The sequence below is a fragment of the Xiphophorus couchianus genome, chromosome 4 (assembly GCF_001444195.1).
Source record: "Xiphophorus couchianus chromosome 4, X_couchianus-1.0, whole genome shotgun sequence".
NCBI lineage: Eukaryota > Metazoa > Chordata > Actinopteri > Cyprinodontiformes > Poeciliidae > Xiphophorus > Xiphophorus couchianus.
In genome coordinates, this window is record NC_040231.1 from 6,079,081 (window position 1) to 6,095,304 (window position 16,224).

A 16,224-nucleotide genomic window follows, 5' to 3' on the forward strand; every position below is an offset into this window, starting at 1 on the left:
GCAGGACATAAAAATTTATGTTTAGGCAAATTTACAAACTTTGATTTTGATTTTTAATTGTGATAAATGTAAAAAGAAAAAGAACAAGAAAAAACTTTTCACCCCAATTTAATTAGAAAACCTTAAATGATATCGAATTGTGTTGGTGCGGCATGTTTAAAATGTGCAAACATTTAACAGGTACCAATATTTTTGCAAGGTACTGTATTAATATTATATATTTCATCAGTTTCTTTGGATGTTTCTTCATCTAAATTTAATAATTTCACCAACTATTTCTGGGGACTTTTGTTTGAAAACCTGATAATATCTCAGGCTTTTACTCATATATATATATATATATATATATTTGGCCGGGTTTTTTTTACCAAAAAAACTGCCAAATTGTTCCTCTTTGTCCTAAACAATTGGATTTCTTTCTTACTATCATGTATGAGACATACATGACAAACTAATCACCCTGCACACGGCAGCTGAGTCATCACCATATTTAGTCACAATACATCTTAAAATACTCTAGGCAGAGGGAGATTATGCTTCAAACAACGGCAAAAAGCTTTCTAGCTCTGATTAAAGACAGAACAAGAGGACTCACCATGGGGGTCTTGTACTTGTGGATCACCACTTCTTTAGTTTCAGGAACTATGTCGGTGCAAGAGACAAAACATAGAATTCAAAGGCAGCAGGAAATTGGATGAGTTCATGATTGAGAGCTTCAGGGAAGTTACAGGGTTGGAATTTCAATTATGTGTACAATGGGAAGTGGACCAAGAAGTTACACCGTAACAGTCAGAAAGCTTGTGAATAAATTTACAGAATTCAAGCCAAGGATAAGAGAGCACTGTTTGGGAAAATTATGTTTTACTCTTCGCTACTTTTCAAAGAGAAGCAGCTGGTATCAAAATGACAAACAGGCTGCTGGTGACACATCCATGGCCCACTAAATGGACAAATAAAACACACAAGTTACTTATAACAGACTGTAGAAGTTATAAGATTTGAACGATTCAAAAAGAAATAAATAGAAAGACGACCTCCTTTTTCTAACGCTTTCCCCTGTGACCTGCTGCCACAGAAGAGCAGCTAGAAGAGGCTAAGACCCTGCCCAGAGGACAGACTGACTTTTCATTAGTAACTGTGAACCCAGAGCAGAGATGAAGAGGCTGAGATCTGGACAGATGTCGGGGGATTTTGGAAATGCTAAATCCCTTAGAATCAACCCCCGTAAAGCAGTCGTCCCACCTGAGATCCCAACTGGTTGAGATACTGAGGCGGACATTCAGCAAACGACGACCACATGAGGAATAATGTCAGGATGGATGTTCAAAGCAAAACAAAAGCAAGTGATGAATGAAGGAGAGGAATACTTATTTATACAAAGAAGGTGAAAAATAATCAGCATAGTGATGGAATAAGGAAATAATCTGCATGAATCTAGTTTTTTGGTTTTTTTGGGTTTTTTTTGAAGAAGAAAGGTGGCAACACTTTACCTGCTGGAGAATGAAGGTTTTCATAGTGGCAAAGATGAGGGCAACATTACAAAAGCAGCACAGAGGCACGACAGTAACTCAGCCAGACATCCAACTTCTACCTCCTGTGATTCTTCTGTGCTGCTCTGTCAGAACTGAATCATCTGTTTTAAATAAACAGAGCTGTAACTAATCCAACTGTTGATCACGACTGTCTGGACATAGAGACCGTCATAGGTGCAAAACAATTCTCATTTTATCTCAGATTTATTATTCTGAAAAACTTAAAAAATAATAATAGTAAATAAAATTAAGATTATAAATAGATTTATTGTCCCATGCTTTAAAAATGGTAATAAATTTTAATAAAATTAAATTATTTATTAAAATATGTGACTATTATTCCTGTGTGTATGGAGTTCACTGAAATTACAGACTCATTTATCTGCTGCTTATTTTTTATTGGTCTGACTGCACGAGTTGCTGTGGCAACGTCGGCTGCTTTTTTCTGCAGAGCTGCTAAGAAACAAAGAAATCTTCTGTATGCTGGAGTTGTTTGCCTCTGCTCATTTATGGTAATCAAATTGTGGCGGTAAAGCCTCAGATCAGAGTGTGCTTTCTAGCAGCTTGTGGTGGAGAATTCACAAGCGTCTGCAGAGGAACATCTCAGGCTGTATGGAAATGGATGATAGCAACTTCACTAAGCTGCTAGCATCTCTCCGTCTACCAACAGCCACAGGAAACATGCCTCATGATTCAGCCATCTGCTGAAATCAGAATGATTCATCTCATATTTTTTCAGTTTTAGCCAAAGTAGGTCACTTTATAAATCAGCAACTATGCGCGTCAGTGTTATGTTTTGATCCATAAATATTAATGCACACCAAAGGTTGATCTGGTTTCCTATCAGCTGATCCTATAAAAAATAAAAAACACTGATTAAACTTTCTGTCACCTTGACTTCAACAATAATTAGGTGCCAGATTTATCTTTTCTACAGCCCTTTGTAGTGTCATAATGCAGCTCAGAAGTGCTTTAAAAGTCTTTGATCTTCTGTGTAAGTTTTTGCTGTTATGATTATAATTCACTAATTTACAGCAGCTTTGAGGTGTCAGTTTTCCTTCATACAGTGCAGTACACTCGTCAGCTTGACTTTAATGTAAAGTTTAATCCTGCTTCTCAGATTCTGAAGTAAAGATTCCCTTTACTTTAGAATCTGAATCTTTATTAGAGCTACATTTTAAGTGCAAAGTAATTTAGTCCTCTTGATTATGGAACTGAATGCACAGCAACATTTATCAGTGATACAATCAACCAACTGGATCAGTCCTGATTGTTGATTAAATTACAGGATAATACATTTTTGAATCTGACTTAGATTTATAGCTCATTTTATCAATTTGTGTTTTTGTTTTGTGTGTTTCTCATACTGAGAAATCGAGGTGTTATGCTTTGACAAAGTTGCAGGTACCAAAGACACCTACATTTAAACTTGGGGAACTAAAACATTCTTCAGTTATCCAGTAAAAAGTTCTTTAAAGAAAAGGGAATTATTTAAAACAGATTTAAACAGTTGGGTCTAGCCATTAATAACTGTTAGGAAGCTTACCGCATAACTTTAATAAAGTCTGCACGTAAAAGCAGTGAAATTGCAAGAAAGAGATGAATAAGAACTAAATACACCAATTAATTTGTTTTTAGTAATTAAGTTAATTTATTTAAGTAAGTTTTGCAAAGGTAGTTTTAGTCTTAAATCTAAACCACATATACATATACAGATCTCTGAAATAAAATCGGCAGATCAGAAAAGTCGGTATCGGCCAGTTATAATCCAATCAGTGCAACTCCAGATTGTGCAAGTAAAATTATGAGATTTCCTACTGCTTCCATTCAGTGTTGCGTTTTGCCTAATTATAATAATTTTAAAGATGATATGACACATTTAGGAAATTGAAAAATTTGGAAACAGAGCATCTGTGATGTCATTAGTGAATGTTGTTGCTTTAACAAACATCTTATGTCTGAAAAGGGTTTTGCCGCCTGGTTATAAAGAAATGTTAAGGTTTTTAAAGACACCTGCCTTGATTGTAAAAAAAAAAAAAAAAACATTCAGTGGAAGACAGCAGAAGAAACATCTTCTTATCAACTACATCAAGTGCTACTCTGACACTGTTCTGTGTCAGATCCTCCATAAAATTCAACGCCCTCTTCCCCACCTGCAAACATCAAAAACCTCAGTCTTCCTAAAACAGAATGATGATTCAATTTAGCAAGCCGATCTAAGCTCTCGTCAGTGAATTTGCCATGAAGCTGAGTTACTGCCGTGCCGAGTACAGGCCTAGAATCAATAGATGGTGTAATTACCAAATTCCTCCAGGACAAAGACTCCCTTCACTGTATTGCACTTTTTAATGTGACTCAGCTCTATGAAAACCTAAAAACAAACAAAAACAAACAAAAACAAGACAGAACATTATTAACTCAACAACACCGGATGAAGAGTAAACACTTCATATTTAGAAATTAAAAGAAATTAACCGTGTTAAACTCGTTTCATTCAGTATGAAAGGTAAAATAAAAACAACTACACATGAAATGCAAGCGCTTAACAGCTACCAAAAGAAAAGAAACACACTATGAGAAGTTTCCATGGTCAAACGCATACATGGGCAATGAGAAGAAATGCATTTAGTCTGCTCAACAGTAAGTCAGAGTAACTCATTTAGTCAATGAAGTGCATCAAACGTATAAAACGTGTACTTATTCATATACAAGAAGAATTTATAATGGCAATATGGCCCATATGATGCATACATGGAAGTTCTATACAAAATGGAGACAAGGACACAAAATTAGACTTGCCATACACTACGACAGTAAAAAAAAAAAAAAAATAGAAAGCAAGAAAAACAGGTAGAGGAAACAAAAGGAACCCAATAAGATGTAACTGCTAATAAGCAAACACAGCAGAGGTTGTGTACCTTCCGCTCCTTGCAGGGGGAGAGAGCATGGGAGAGAAATGGTTTGGATTATTATCGGACAGAAGAGCACAAACACTCGACGACACTCCGAGAGGGCGCTATCTATCTGCAGGAGCCTCGTAAAGATTCAAATCAAGAATCTGAGAGCCAATGATTTAAAAAAAAAACACCACAAGAAGATTCAAACACAAGAGCTAGCAAATAGGAATAAGAGAAAAAGGAATAAAGTTTGACTAGAGTGTTAAGAAATTGATTCACCTTTGTTTTCCTGGATTTTAAAACATCTCAGTCCCCCAGAGCCCTCCATGCCTCCTCCTCCAGCAACAACGGCTGGCACCAACATAACTCACTCACAACAGCAGAACAGGTAACATGAGGGCAGACCGCTAATCCCACAAGCATGAAGGATGTTGCCTCTGACACCTTATCACTTCAGAACAAGTCATCTTAGCTCAACTCTGAGCAGTGGGGGAAAAACAAAAAAACAAACAAAACAAAAGAAACACTTGACAAAACACACAAGAAAAACGGAGTCCAAATGTAAGCTTTAATATACACCAATCTTCCATCAGATAATCCTTTTCAAGAAAAATGTGCTTGTCTTGAAATTGTTACCGTCTACAGTAGAATATAAATTTAATCTTTGGAAAGGAAAAAATCAGGCCCAGAGCCTGAAAAAAAATTAAAAGAGGAGATAGAAACTTTAATAGTGTTTACACAGGTCTTGTAAATGTACTTTATAGATGTCACTTTTAAAATTTAAAAACCACAAACATCATGGTATTGCATTGGAATTTTATGTGATTGAGAGTATGGAAGTGCATACTTGTAGAGTGGAAGGTAAAGGATACCAGTTTCTCACAAATAAATATCTGAAAATTGTGGCGAGTATTTCTTTGTAATCCCTGTGTAGAACCACCTTTTGAGGAAATTACTGCAAGTCTTTTAGGTTATGTCTTCACCAGCTTTGCACATCTGGATACTTAAATCTTTCCAGTCTTCAATCCCAGCAGCTCAGACACATTGCATGAAGAAACCATTTAGGTGGCTTCTGAAGGCAACTGGTTGCACTGGATTTTATTTAAAAGCAACAAAACAAAAGGGACAAAAGGGAATTGTTGTCCTACGCAATTGTTGTGCGTAGGAAAACAATTGTTGTCCTACGCACCAACAATTGTCAGATTTTTATCTGTGAAAACATTTTGTATGTCTTTCAGGTCACAAATACACATTACTGTGTGTTTGTCTATCACAAAAAATCCCAGTAAAATACAGTGAAGTTTCTGGTTGTAGCATGTCAAAATATGAAAAAGTTGAGAAGTGTTGTAAGCTCTTGAAAGGCCCTGTGTGTGTAGGAGGAGCCTTGTTAAACGTCCATATCAACATGTTCTTGTTTGGTTCCACTTTGATTTATAAGTCACAGAATGATCTTTCAGTTTAGTTCAACCTTGGAGTCAAGTACACTGTTGCCCCATTCATGAAAACAGATTACACTCCACACAGATTTCTCGGCAGAAATTAATGCTGTCAGACACAAATGGAAAAAAAGGGTTTAAATTTTGGGCTTTGAGGGCTTTAAATAAAAAAACTAAAAAAATAAAAATGTCTTTGGGGCAGAAAATCTAAAAGAAAAAAATACTGCACATCTTAATGTTTGCAGATAAGTTTTCTTCAGTAATTTGCTTGAGCAAAATATTATTCAACAAATGTAAATGTTCTATGTTTCATCATCTTCTTTACAAATAGTTATGGAGGGATCAGTAGAACTGGCCTGCTATGATCACTCTGCCATTGGGGAGACTTTGCCTTCAGCATTTTGTGACAGTAAAAAGTTTCTTTCATTTCATTCTAATAAAATACAGGACAGAAAGATAATCAAGAGTTCCAAAGTGGGAGAAAAAAAATGCAGTTGGACAAAATGTGCATCAAGTTGATAACAACTGAGTTTTTAGTTGTCTTCTTTGAGATGATGATGTAAAAAATGTCTGTTGACCTTATTTGGATCCTAAGCGTTCAGGTCTTTGCATCAAATGAGCTTTTTTGCACTTTAATCAGCTAAGCAAATACACAAGCCAAGACTGCCGCTGCCCGCACAGACGTGAAGACGACACGACAATGTTCAAGGGTCCAAACTTAAAATGAAAAGTTGCTATTATAATATAGCCAATTATTAATGAAAAGTCTTTGCTTAAGGTCATCTGTCTAATCACTGTTGCACAACACACACACAGATTAACACATCGTTTCCTCCCACACAGTAAATGAACATGAGGTCCGAGCACCACAGATGTTGACGGAAACTTGTGAGGCAGGATGTGTTAACATTTTTTAGAGAACATCAAGCATGCATAAACACAAAAAAAGAGCTAATCCAAAAAAGCAAAAGCACAAACAGAAATTCTTCCTCTAGAGGAAAACGCACGTCAGGACCAGCCAATCAAATGCGTTGAAATTAGTAGTACACGTCACGTTTCTTATCAAAATTTTTAATGACAATAGAGGAAGACGTCACAGGATGAAAAGAAATGCTACAAAGGCAAACGGGAAAGACAAGGAGAGATGGGAACAGAAGGACGTGATGAAGTCTGAGCCATCATGAGTAATTGTTTTTATTCTCATGCCCTTATGTGAGATGAGAGGCAGTTTCTCTGCTGTGGTAATGGCCTCCTACCTGGCTGTGCATAAACTTCAGATTGATTCCTTCCAGCGTAACCTGAAGCAGTCCACCTTCACCGGTTTTCATGTCCTGGACGGGGAATTCACCGCCAAGCTCCGGGCCTGAGGATAAGGATGGAGAGAGGTTTTCTAACCACAAGGATCAGACGGGGGGTTTTTTTCTAATGTAAAATTTCACACATTTTACAAAAAAAAATGCAGAGTTCAGTCCTCATCAGATAACTTTTAAAGGTGACCTAGTATGCTTCCTTCAACAGGAGAGGATAGGTCTATTGGCTATACAGAACATGTTCACTAACTTTCGTGCACAAAATCATTCTGAGATGATAAGATTTTAGTTTACTCAGTTCTGCCTATTTTGAGCTCCTTTCAGAATGAGCTACTTTAGAACGTCTTGTCACTTTAAATCCAAAAAAGATTTGGATTTGGCCAAATCAACATTAGATTCTAACTAAACTCAACATTAGATTCACATGTAAAAACAACTGCACATAAATGTGCAATTAAACAAGTGTACATCCCCCTGCAGAACCACTAAGAATGCAAGTGGTTTCCGAATGGAATGAAAACAACATACAATGGTAAAACCAGCTGACCAAATGTGCTGGAGCTCCGCTTGGGTTGCTAGGTAAGAGCACAGTGCCTGTAAAATGTGACTTAACAACTGGGAGGTTTTCAAACACTTCGTTTTTCGGACACCGAAAGACATCATCGTAATGTCAGAAAACAGCTGTATGGACTTTTTAAACCCTTGGGCTATTTTTAGAAGCAGCTGAGACCCAAATAGAAAAACAAAAACATGCAAAACGTGAATTTTGCAAAATATGTCTCCTTTAAAGTGCAACTACAAACATGCATTAACTGCAAGGAAATAAGTGAATGGATGGAGAGATTAAGAAAATATTTTTTCATTCATTCATTTTCATTCCTACACTTCTGATGAATTTGAAAAATACCTAAATTGATGGGTTTTTTTAAGCCTGCAGTAGTGTTTTTTTTTAATTCTAATCATTAAAATTAATTAATGATTAGAATGACTTAATTAGAATCGTAAAATTCTAATTCAGAATTTTATGAATAAAATTATCAGTTATTTTAACAATTTAAAGAGGATATAAATTAAATGTCAAATTAAGAGTTGGCAACATAGACTGAGCCTCCGTCATCTCAAAGGTATCAACCTGGTTTAATGCTTTGCTGTCTTGCTGCAGCTCTCTCCATGCTGTCTTTGACACAGTAGTAGAGCTCACGACACTGAAACAAACAGAGAAAAGTTACTTTAATTTTTAAGCGGCTTTAGGATTTTGCTTCTGCAAATTCCTAAAGTTTGCAAAAGCATATGATGCACAGTTGCAGACCTTTTTGGTATAAAACTTGTTGAGCTGCGTCTCTTGGCCGTTACGTCTCCACAGACACAACACCTTGGTCTTGGGGCAGTACGTCATATTGATGAGCTTCTCGTACCACCAGCGCTCATAAACCGTACCGATGTTGCTGCGTAGGACTATACAGTCATCACAAACCTTTAAACATTGGTGAACGTTCGTTAGTGCAAAAACAAGAACAGAACATGATATATGCAGCACTGATGAAAGCCTTTTCCTACCTCCATAAAGAAGATGTCTCCTGTTGTATCAGTGCCAGCATGAACAACAAATGTTTGTTTCTTGATGTGACGACTTCCACTGGGCCTGATGGACAGCTCACGACCATTCTACATAGGATTGGTAAAAATCAATTACAAAAAACTAAGAAAGGTCAAATAAAAAAAGTGGAAGATATATTCACCATATGGGCCAGTTTGTCCAGTATCTCGTTGATCTCTTGGCTGTATGTGAGTCCAATGTGAGATTTGCCCATCAAACGTCTCACTTTCTTCCTGATGTCATTTTTATTCACCTAAATCAACAGAAAACATTTACATGGATGCTGGTCCACTCATCTCAAGGAGAGAGAAAAAAATAAAACTACAGCTGCTTAAACAGAGCAACAGGCTGTCATACTTTCATCATTAGCATGTAAGCAATCATGTTGTGCAGAAGGGTGGCCAAGAGTCTGTCCTCATCGTCCTCCAGACGCTTGCGATCATGCTCTCCAAGTGACAAGTATCTGAGTTATCACAAAAAACAGAGGGATTAAAACTGTTTTAAAACTCACATTTGGATGGTGAAAAAATAATAACAATAAAACAGAAAACCTTTCAATCATTTCCTGAGGTCCCTGGTCCATCCCCATTCCTTCGCGCTCCAACATTACAGCATCTAAGTAGGCGTCCTCCCAGAACTGCACTTGATCCCAAAGGGTGGAGCGCTCCTTACCTGAAAACAGTTTGTTTCTCAAGTGAGCAAATCTTCTTGCTGGTAATTTGGTTCAACTCAAATCGTATGCCAATTTCAATATAAAATTTCTAAAGATATGTATTTTTCTTTTAGAATTGTAATTTGGGGCATGCCGTGGTGGCGTAGGGGATAGCACGACCCATGTTTGGAGGCCTAGAGTCCTCGATGCGGCCGTCGCGGGTTTGACTCCCGGACCCGACAACATTTGCCGTATGTCTTCCCCCCTCCCCGTCCCCCTTTCCATCTGGACCTACCCACAATCACTGACTTAGGCCTTTTTAGAACAAAGTTTAAGGTCTTTTTAATCAGGAAGGCTTTTAATAAATATATAGATAGAAATTGGACATTTTATTCCAGATTTCTAGTTTTTGTTTCTTTGTTTATTATTGATTTTTGTGAAGCATTTTAGCTCTCTGTTTGACTATTGTAAAGCAGTATATAAATCAATAAATGAGTGAAAAAGGACTGCAAATAAAACAATGTGTGTGTAGCCAATGTATACAGAAAGATGATAGGTGTGACAGACTTTTTTTTCTGTTTTGATATTTTAAAAAAACATATTTTCCCACCCTTATTTGCACAGATCTACATCTCACTAAAGAACAGGTAAAACTCTCATCAGCTAAAAAGACTGAACAGAGCTAGATGAGCTAAGCAAAGAAACACACTCCACCAGCACAACACACAAATAACAAAAAAGGGGCAAAGGCAAGAGATCAGCCCTACTTAGAGAAAAGGTTTCCATGGCCGCATCCTCTAGCTGATCCCAAACGGAGCTCTTATCCCGCCCTGGAGAAATTTCCCATGAGCAGCAGGAGAAGAGAAAAAAGCAGCGAGAGCAGCACCGGGGTTAGGCAAAGAGGTGTGAGTGGGTTAAATGGCAAAAAAACGAGAGCTGAGCGAGCCGAGATGCACACCACAGAAACATGACAAGGATTAATACAGAGCGTGATTTTTAACACACCGCTTCAAAGCTTCAAGTTTGCATCAGACATTTTCACAGACAAGGACAGATAATGGACCTGGAGTTTGTGTTGACAGTACTACATTAATCCTTCAAGTATTTTGCGTTTTAAACACAATCCAGGACTCAGGAAATCATGCTGTAATATTCTACCATTACAGATTTTAACTGTTGCCCTGAACAATGATTACTAAAATATTCAAGACATCTTGTTCACTTACAGACATTGAAATAAAATGTGTATAGCCGTGGTAATTTAGAAAATCCTTAAAAAAATGCATGTAAAAAAATATATACCAGTCAAAATACACAATGTCAGCAAAGCAGAACAATTTAAACTCAAAGGAAACAGCTGTTTCAGTAGACATGAAACTTCAAAAGCATAGAATCGTCTGTAGAGCAAGTTTACAGAGAAAACGGAAATCAAGAGAGCAGCACCTACCCAGCAAACCTTCAAACAGATAAATCCTCATACTGATGTCCTCCATCGGTTGAACAGGAGGTCCTTTGATCATTGCAGGTAAATGATCTTTTGCACCTGGTTTAAGAGTGTGAGTTTTTCCCTATGGAAGAAGAAAAGGACCAGGTTTGTCAAACTGCAAGCACAATTATCACAGTTTGCTTTGCTAAAATTATCACTCAAAAAATTTTTTATTTTATATAATTTTTTGGCAGTCGGTGAACTGTTTAGTACTTGCAGAGATTATTTTTAGTAAAAGTAAAACAAAATTTAAGTCCAATGTCAGCTTGCACTTACAAGAGAAAATTTATGCAGATATATTTGGAATCGTTTTTTGGACAATTCTACATGGCAGTAACAAGGTTTAAGGACTCTCAGAGAGGATTTTAAGCAATCAGTATTCTTTAGGGAAGTTGTTTTTTTACTTACAAAGACTGAGCTTGTGGCTGGATTGGTTTCAATCTCACTGTCAGACAGAGTTCCTCTGGACTGATTCAAATGAGGAGCAGCTCTCCCTCCAAGACCATCTCCTGCTGTGCTGCTCAGGTCACTGTCGGCTCCAAGAGTCTCGCCAGAGCTATTGCTAATCTAAAATGTTAAAATTCAGAGTATGAATACAGGTTTCGCATGCAGACTTTTGAATTTTTACATTCATTGTTCACTTAATGCAATAAAGGTAAATAGAACACAGTATTTTCCAATTTAGTCCAGCTTTTTATTAATGAAACTGTAGCTCTGTGTCTTTGGGAGTTTTGCATATTTTCTAATTACATGAGCCATCTGAAAATTCAAACTTATTTTCCTTACCTGCATTAAGGAATTAATTCAACATACAATGGATCGTTCTTATACCACGAAAGCATTATGTCTCATTTTTGAGGGTTACAGAAAACGAACACCTAAATTTATTTTATATGCTAAATTTAAAATAAATTCAATATTTTGGATACAATCTACACACAGTAAAAATGGCATCTAGGAACTATATTAAAGAAGAGGATTTAATAATTATTACACAGCTCATTCACAGGCATGTGTCAGTTATCAGTATTAAGGTTTATCGAAATGTAGCAGTTAACATGTTCCATACCATACAGTTTAATTGAGAGGCCAGCAGAAGGGCCAAAAAGTCCTGAGTTTATTCTGGGTTGATGGGAGTACAGAGCAGTGCTACCCCTCCCCCACTTGTTGCTCAGCACTGTGTCAGCTGGCTAAAATACAGCACCTAAGGCTGGTTAACAATATTTCCGGTCACAAAAAATAAAAATAAAAAATTCTAAAAAAAACAATTTAATATACAGAAAGTATTTTTACTTAAAAAAATACTTTTTTAATAAAAAAAAAATTTAAAAAAAAGAATAAAATGCAAGTCATCCGAATTGGTCGTGCCCTACCACTGTGCTGGCCTCCGAGTCCTGGCTGGTGCTCCTTGTGAGGATCGGCGGCTCTGAACTGGTTACAGACTCCGTGTCACTCTTCTATACAAGGAATGAAGGAAAATTAGATCAGCCGTTGCAAAATGTGAACTATCCCTCTAAATAAGGTGCATTCTGGTTATAATTATAATCTCAAATTAAAACAGTCCAATGTACTATAACATTACATCCAAGATTTTATCACTAATATGTTTTCACACAGCAGTAATTAGAGGACAAACCTGAGAACCAGATGCAACACTGAGTCCACTATCAGCACTGATCTGTGATTTCTTCTCCTCTGCGTCAGACACCTGCGGGCGCTGCTGCTTTGCTCCTTCAGCCCCTGCAAATTAGATCTAATTATCAGCCTGTTTTCACATGTGGCTTCATGATGTTCTTACCTTACAAAAAGCCGCCTCACTCAAAGCCAGCACAGCATAGTAGCCCTGACACTACATCCATTTGAGGGGTCAAAGACTGCTTAGACATCTCACTATGTGTGTACACTGTACACCCGATTACAATAGCTTTATGAAGTTTGAGAAAAACTTTTCCTTTCCAATATATAAGCTGCTACTAGCTTTAAAGTGTAGGGAGGCATTTTTCTTTACTAATTATACAGAATAGGAAAGCTTATTTCATTAAAAAAAATTCAAAACTTTATGTGCAAGTTACTCTGGTTCAGAGTAAGATCATCTTAACAGGACAGAGAGAGAAGACAGAGGCAAGCACAGAAAGCAGAAAACATTGCAATTCAGAAAACATTACAAATGAAAACAAAAGTGCAAGAGCGAGACATTATTTTTCAATCAGTGTTGCAAATGTGTCCCAATTTACACCAAAACCCCACAAACAGACACAGGCAGTTAGGCATGCAGACAAACTCATGGTCGGTAAAGGAGACATTTTCTGTTTCAAGTGTGACTGTTATTTATCATCTTTAAAGGTGGACATGTGCCGACACGTACATCCATACAGGTCTGTGTAGTTCTCACTTTTTTGTGACATTTAACTTTGGAAAAGCGATTCATAATGCACCAGAAAACTGTGGGAAGTTGGCTGTAATGTTACAGCAAGTCACTTGAAACTGGAAAAAAGTACAGTTAAAAAGAGCAGGACAGGGCAGCAGGTATTCATTTCTGCTCATCTAGATGCATGATTGCAAGAGAGGAAAAAGAAGAACATGATAAAACAAGAATACACTTTGCTTCAGCTTTAGCCAATAAATGTTACAATAAGCTTCTGTAATTTTTATGTCAGGTAGTCCAACAATCTTAAAGATTGTAACTTTTTCCCTTCATTATATTCTGTTTTTAGCCTTATATAATAAAAGCACAAGTTGTTCATAATTCTCAGATAGAAGGATGAGGTATGTTTTTCCACCTTTTTTTTTTGCTTTTACAAATATTAACAGTGTGACATGCATCTTTACTCTTTTAGAATAAAAAAATGATGATCTAAGCCTAAATTAATCCTATCCAACTTCAACTTTTAATGCATACTCAAATATTTAAAACACAGTGACACTATAACCCCTAATTTGGGGAGGGGTTGTCCATTCGGATCTTGATTATTGATGGTTATTGTTTCACGCATAAAAAAATACAAGAGTGAGAGAATAGGTAAAAAAAAAAAAAGTGCAAAGATAAGGGGGTTGAAAAAAATTCACTTTAACACCCCAGTTTTTAAGTTAGTTTTTTTTTTTTGGTGTGTGAAAAGTCTCTTACTCTGTTGTTTTTCCATAGCTTTTTGCTTATCCTGGTGCTTGCTCCACAATTCTACCCAAGATGCATTGCAAGCAAGGAGAGAAAGACAGAGAGAGAGTCAGAGAGCTGGTTGAAAAGGCATGTATGGTGGGTGAGCATTAAAACCAAACTCAAAACAAAAGAAGCATTAAAATGTTTTACTTTCTAAAAGAAGGTGTTTTGTAATGTTGGCATGTAGTGTTGATTCATTTAGGACAAAATTATATTTAAAAAAAAATGTTATAGGGCTATATTGGATTTGTTATGCAACATCTACTTAGGTAACATTACAAAACACCCCAAGCTCTCCACACAGAGTCCTGGAGAGCCACACAGTGCTGTTACAGAGCTTTGGCTCTGACCGTCTACGTTCATCCATCGCATGTGTCTGGCTTTCCAGAGCAAAGGTGAAAATGAGGAGGCTGATTGGGAAAAAGAGCGTGGGATGATGTTGATAGCCAATGAGTGGAATGGAGTAGTTGCAGAAGCTGAGATGCAAGTCTCACAGCATTCTGTAGAATTGAAGGTGCAACTTTTAACAGGTAGAAAAAGGGGCGAGGGTAGGAGAGGTGTGGGTGGACGAACTGAGAGGAGTCCCCTGTAGACAGACCCAGAATTTTATTTGAAAAATCAAGGACTATATGCCCAAAAAACAAGTCTGTTGTAGGAATTTTCTATATACTGGGACTGTTTACTGGGGAGTTTTGTTTCCACCCTCCATGCTGATAGCAAAAGGAGCTGTTTTTTTGGTTCATTTTCTACAGCACACCTTGAAGAAACCTGCAGTAAAGGCTTAGACGAACACCGATTTGACCATCGATGTGTATAACTCTACTTTTCCCTTGTCCCCTACTGCAGATTTTCACACTGCAAGAACAAAACAACTACATGCATTCAAGGTGCTAATAGGCCAACAACAGAACCCCGAATGGGAGGGAAAACAGCTTCACAGATGTTTAAGGAAAAGGCCACAAACACACACAGTCCAGGCTGGAAACAGGATGCATATTCCAGACACTTCAAAACTAATTTATTATACATCTTTAATTTAATTCAAACCATTTTAATATAAAATTTCAGCTGGTTAGCCATTCTATGTGATTATCAACAGTAAATTCAGTTAAAGTGTGTGGAATATAATAACACCTGTTGGTTGTTGTCTGGGGGGATCTTTCACTGAGACGGCTGGAAGTAGGGTGGGGGAAGTTTAAGGTTGATGAGCTTGTACGGTGGGGGGCAGGGAAAGGAGAGGGGGGGGGTTACAGTGCACATGCAACCAGGCTTGAGTGGTGTACACACCAATCGAGGCAATAAAGTTCTCCTCGTTCAGACTTCGGGTATCAAAATGGCGGGCTCCTTTGCCCGTGGTGTGGTGAGGCAGGTGCAGCTGGGGGATATTCAGGAGGCCCTGAGGTCTGGCTGCCTCCATACGACCAGAAGGACTCTCTTTACTCCCCGGGCTGCCAGCACTGTCTGTGGGACTTCGCTTGCGCTTTTCCGGGTCTACCAAGTTACCAAAATTAAGGGGCCAAAACAAAGTTCATCAAACACAGGAGAAGGAAGTATGTTAAAAGTTTAAAATGGGAAGAAGAAAAAGATTATTTGACAAAAAAAAAAGCAAAGAACAGCTTTAGTTAATGCCTTAGACAGATTGACATGCATTAATATATGCAGAGCAAACGCACTGACAAGTAAACAATACAAGCACCCTGATGTTAGCCTGGACACAGGATCTTATGCACTTCTAAGAGTACTTCATATGAATCTCACAATTAGGTATAAACTTTATAAAGGCAGTTGTTAAGTTTTAGGGCATACCTTTGGTTTGATAATGTGTGCGTGCTATTTCCAGCAGGCTGAAGACACTAGCCATTCCTCCAAGACCAGCATTGGTATAAGAATGCTCCAGACTGGAAACCGTGCACTTCAGGATGTCCAGCATGCCTTTGTAAACTTTTCTGTTCACCTCCTGGAAACAAACAAACTGGTTATTGAAGGTTTGACATCACAAGCAACTCATAAATAATTAGAAAAACGACTCTGATGCAAGTTGTGTGAATATAACTTGAGAGTTACTAAATTCCTTCAGACCCATACAACAGCAAACAAATACACTAAAAACTATTGCTAAATAGAAATGTACTATTCTTATCAAACATAAAAGAAACTTGA

General features: G+C 37.4%; 1 protein-coding gene across 23 annotated transcripts in view; it reads right to left on the minus strand.

Moving 5' to 3' along the window:
- The window catches only part of madd (MAP-kinase activating death domain), a 50,898-nt gene that overhangs the window by 3,947 nt on the left and 30,727 nt on the right, over positions 1 to 16,224 (minus strand). For 4 of the 23 annotated variants that reach the window (XM_028015758.1, XM_028015763.1, XM_028015764.1 and 1 more), the window contains 18 exons: positions 15,871 to 16,021; positions 15,352 to 15,555; positions 14,035 to 14,085; positions 12,547 to 12,650; positions 12,284 to 12,367; positions 11,319 to 11,477; positions 10,872 to 10,992; positions 10,192 to 10,254; positions 9,324 to 9,444; positions 9,130 to 9,235; positions 8,915 to 9,025; positions 8,733 to 8,840; positions 8,485 to 8,649; positions 8,308 to 8,380; positions 7,122 to 7,228; positions 4,451 to 4,459; positions 3,834 to 3,903; positions 596 to 642 (listed from right to left, as the gene is read on the minus strand). In XM_028015758.1, coding sequence (XP_027871559.1) covers positions 596 to 642; positions 3,834 to 3,903; positions 4,451 to 4,459; positions 7,122 to 7,228; positions 8,308 to 8,380; positions 8,485 to 8,649; positions 8,733 to 8,840; positions 8,915 to 9,025; positions 9,130 to 9,235; positions 9,324 to 9,444; positions 10,192 to 10,254; positions 10,872 to 10,992; positions 11,319 to 11,477; positions 12,284 to 12,367; positions 12,547 to 12,650; positions 14,035 to 14,085; positions 15,352 to 15,555; positions 15,871 to 16,021 — 1,854 coding nt within the window. The remainder of the gene's footprint in view (positions 1 to 595; positions 643 to 3,833; positions 3,904 to 4,450; positions 4,460 to 7,121; positions 7,229 to 8,307; positions 8,381 to 8,484; positions 8,650 to 8,732; positions 8,841 to 8,914; positions 9,026 to 9,129; positions 9,236 to 9,323; positions 9,445 to 10,191; positions 10,255 to 10,871; positions 10,993 to 11,318; positions 11,478 to 12,283; positions 12,368 to 12,546; positions 12,651 to 14,034; positions 14,086 to 15,351; positions 15,556 to 15,870; positions 16,022 to 16,224) is intronic. The other 19 variants (XM_028015761.1, XM_028015774.1, XM_028015781.1 and 16 more) reach the window with 10 other exon arrangements.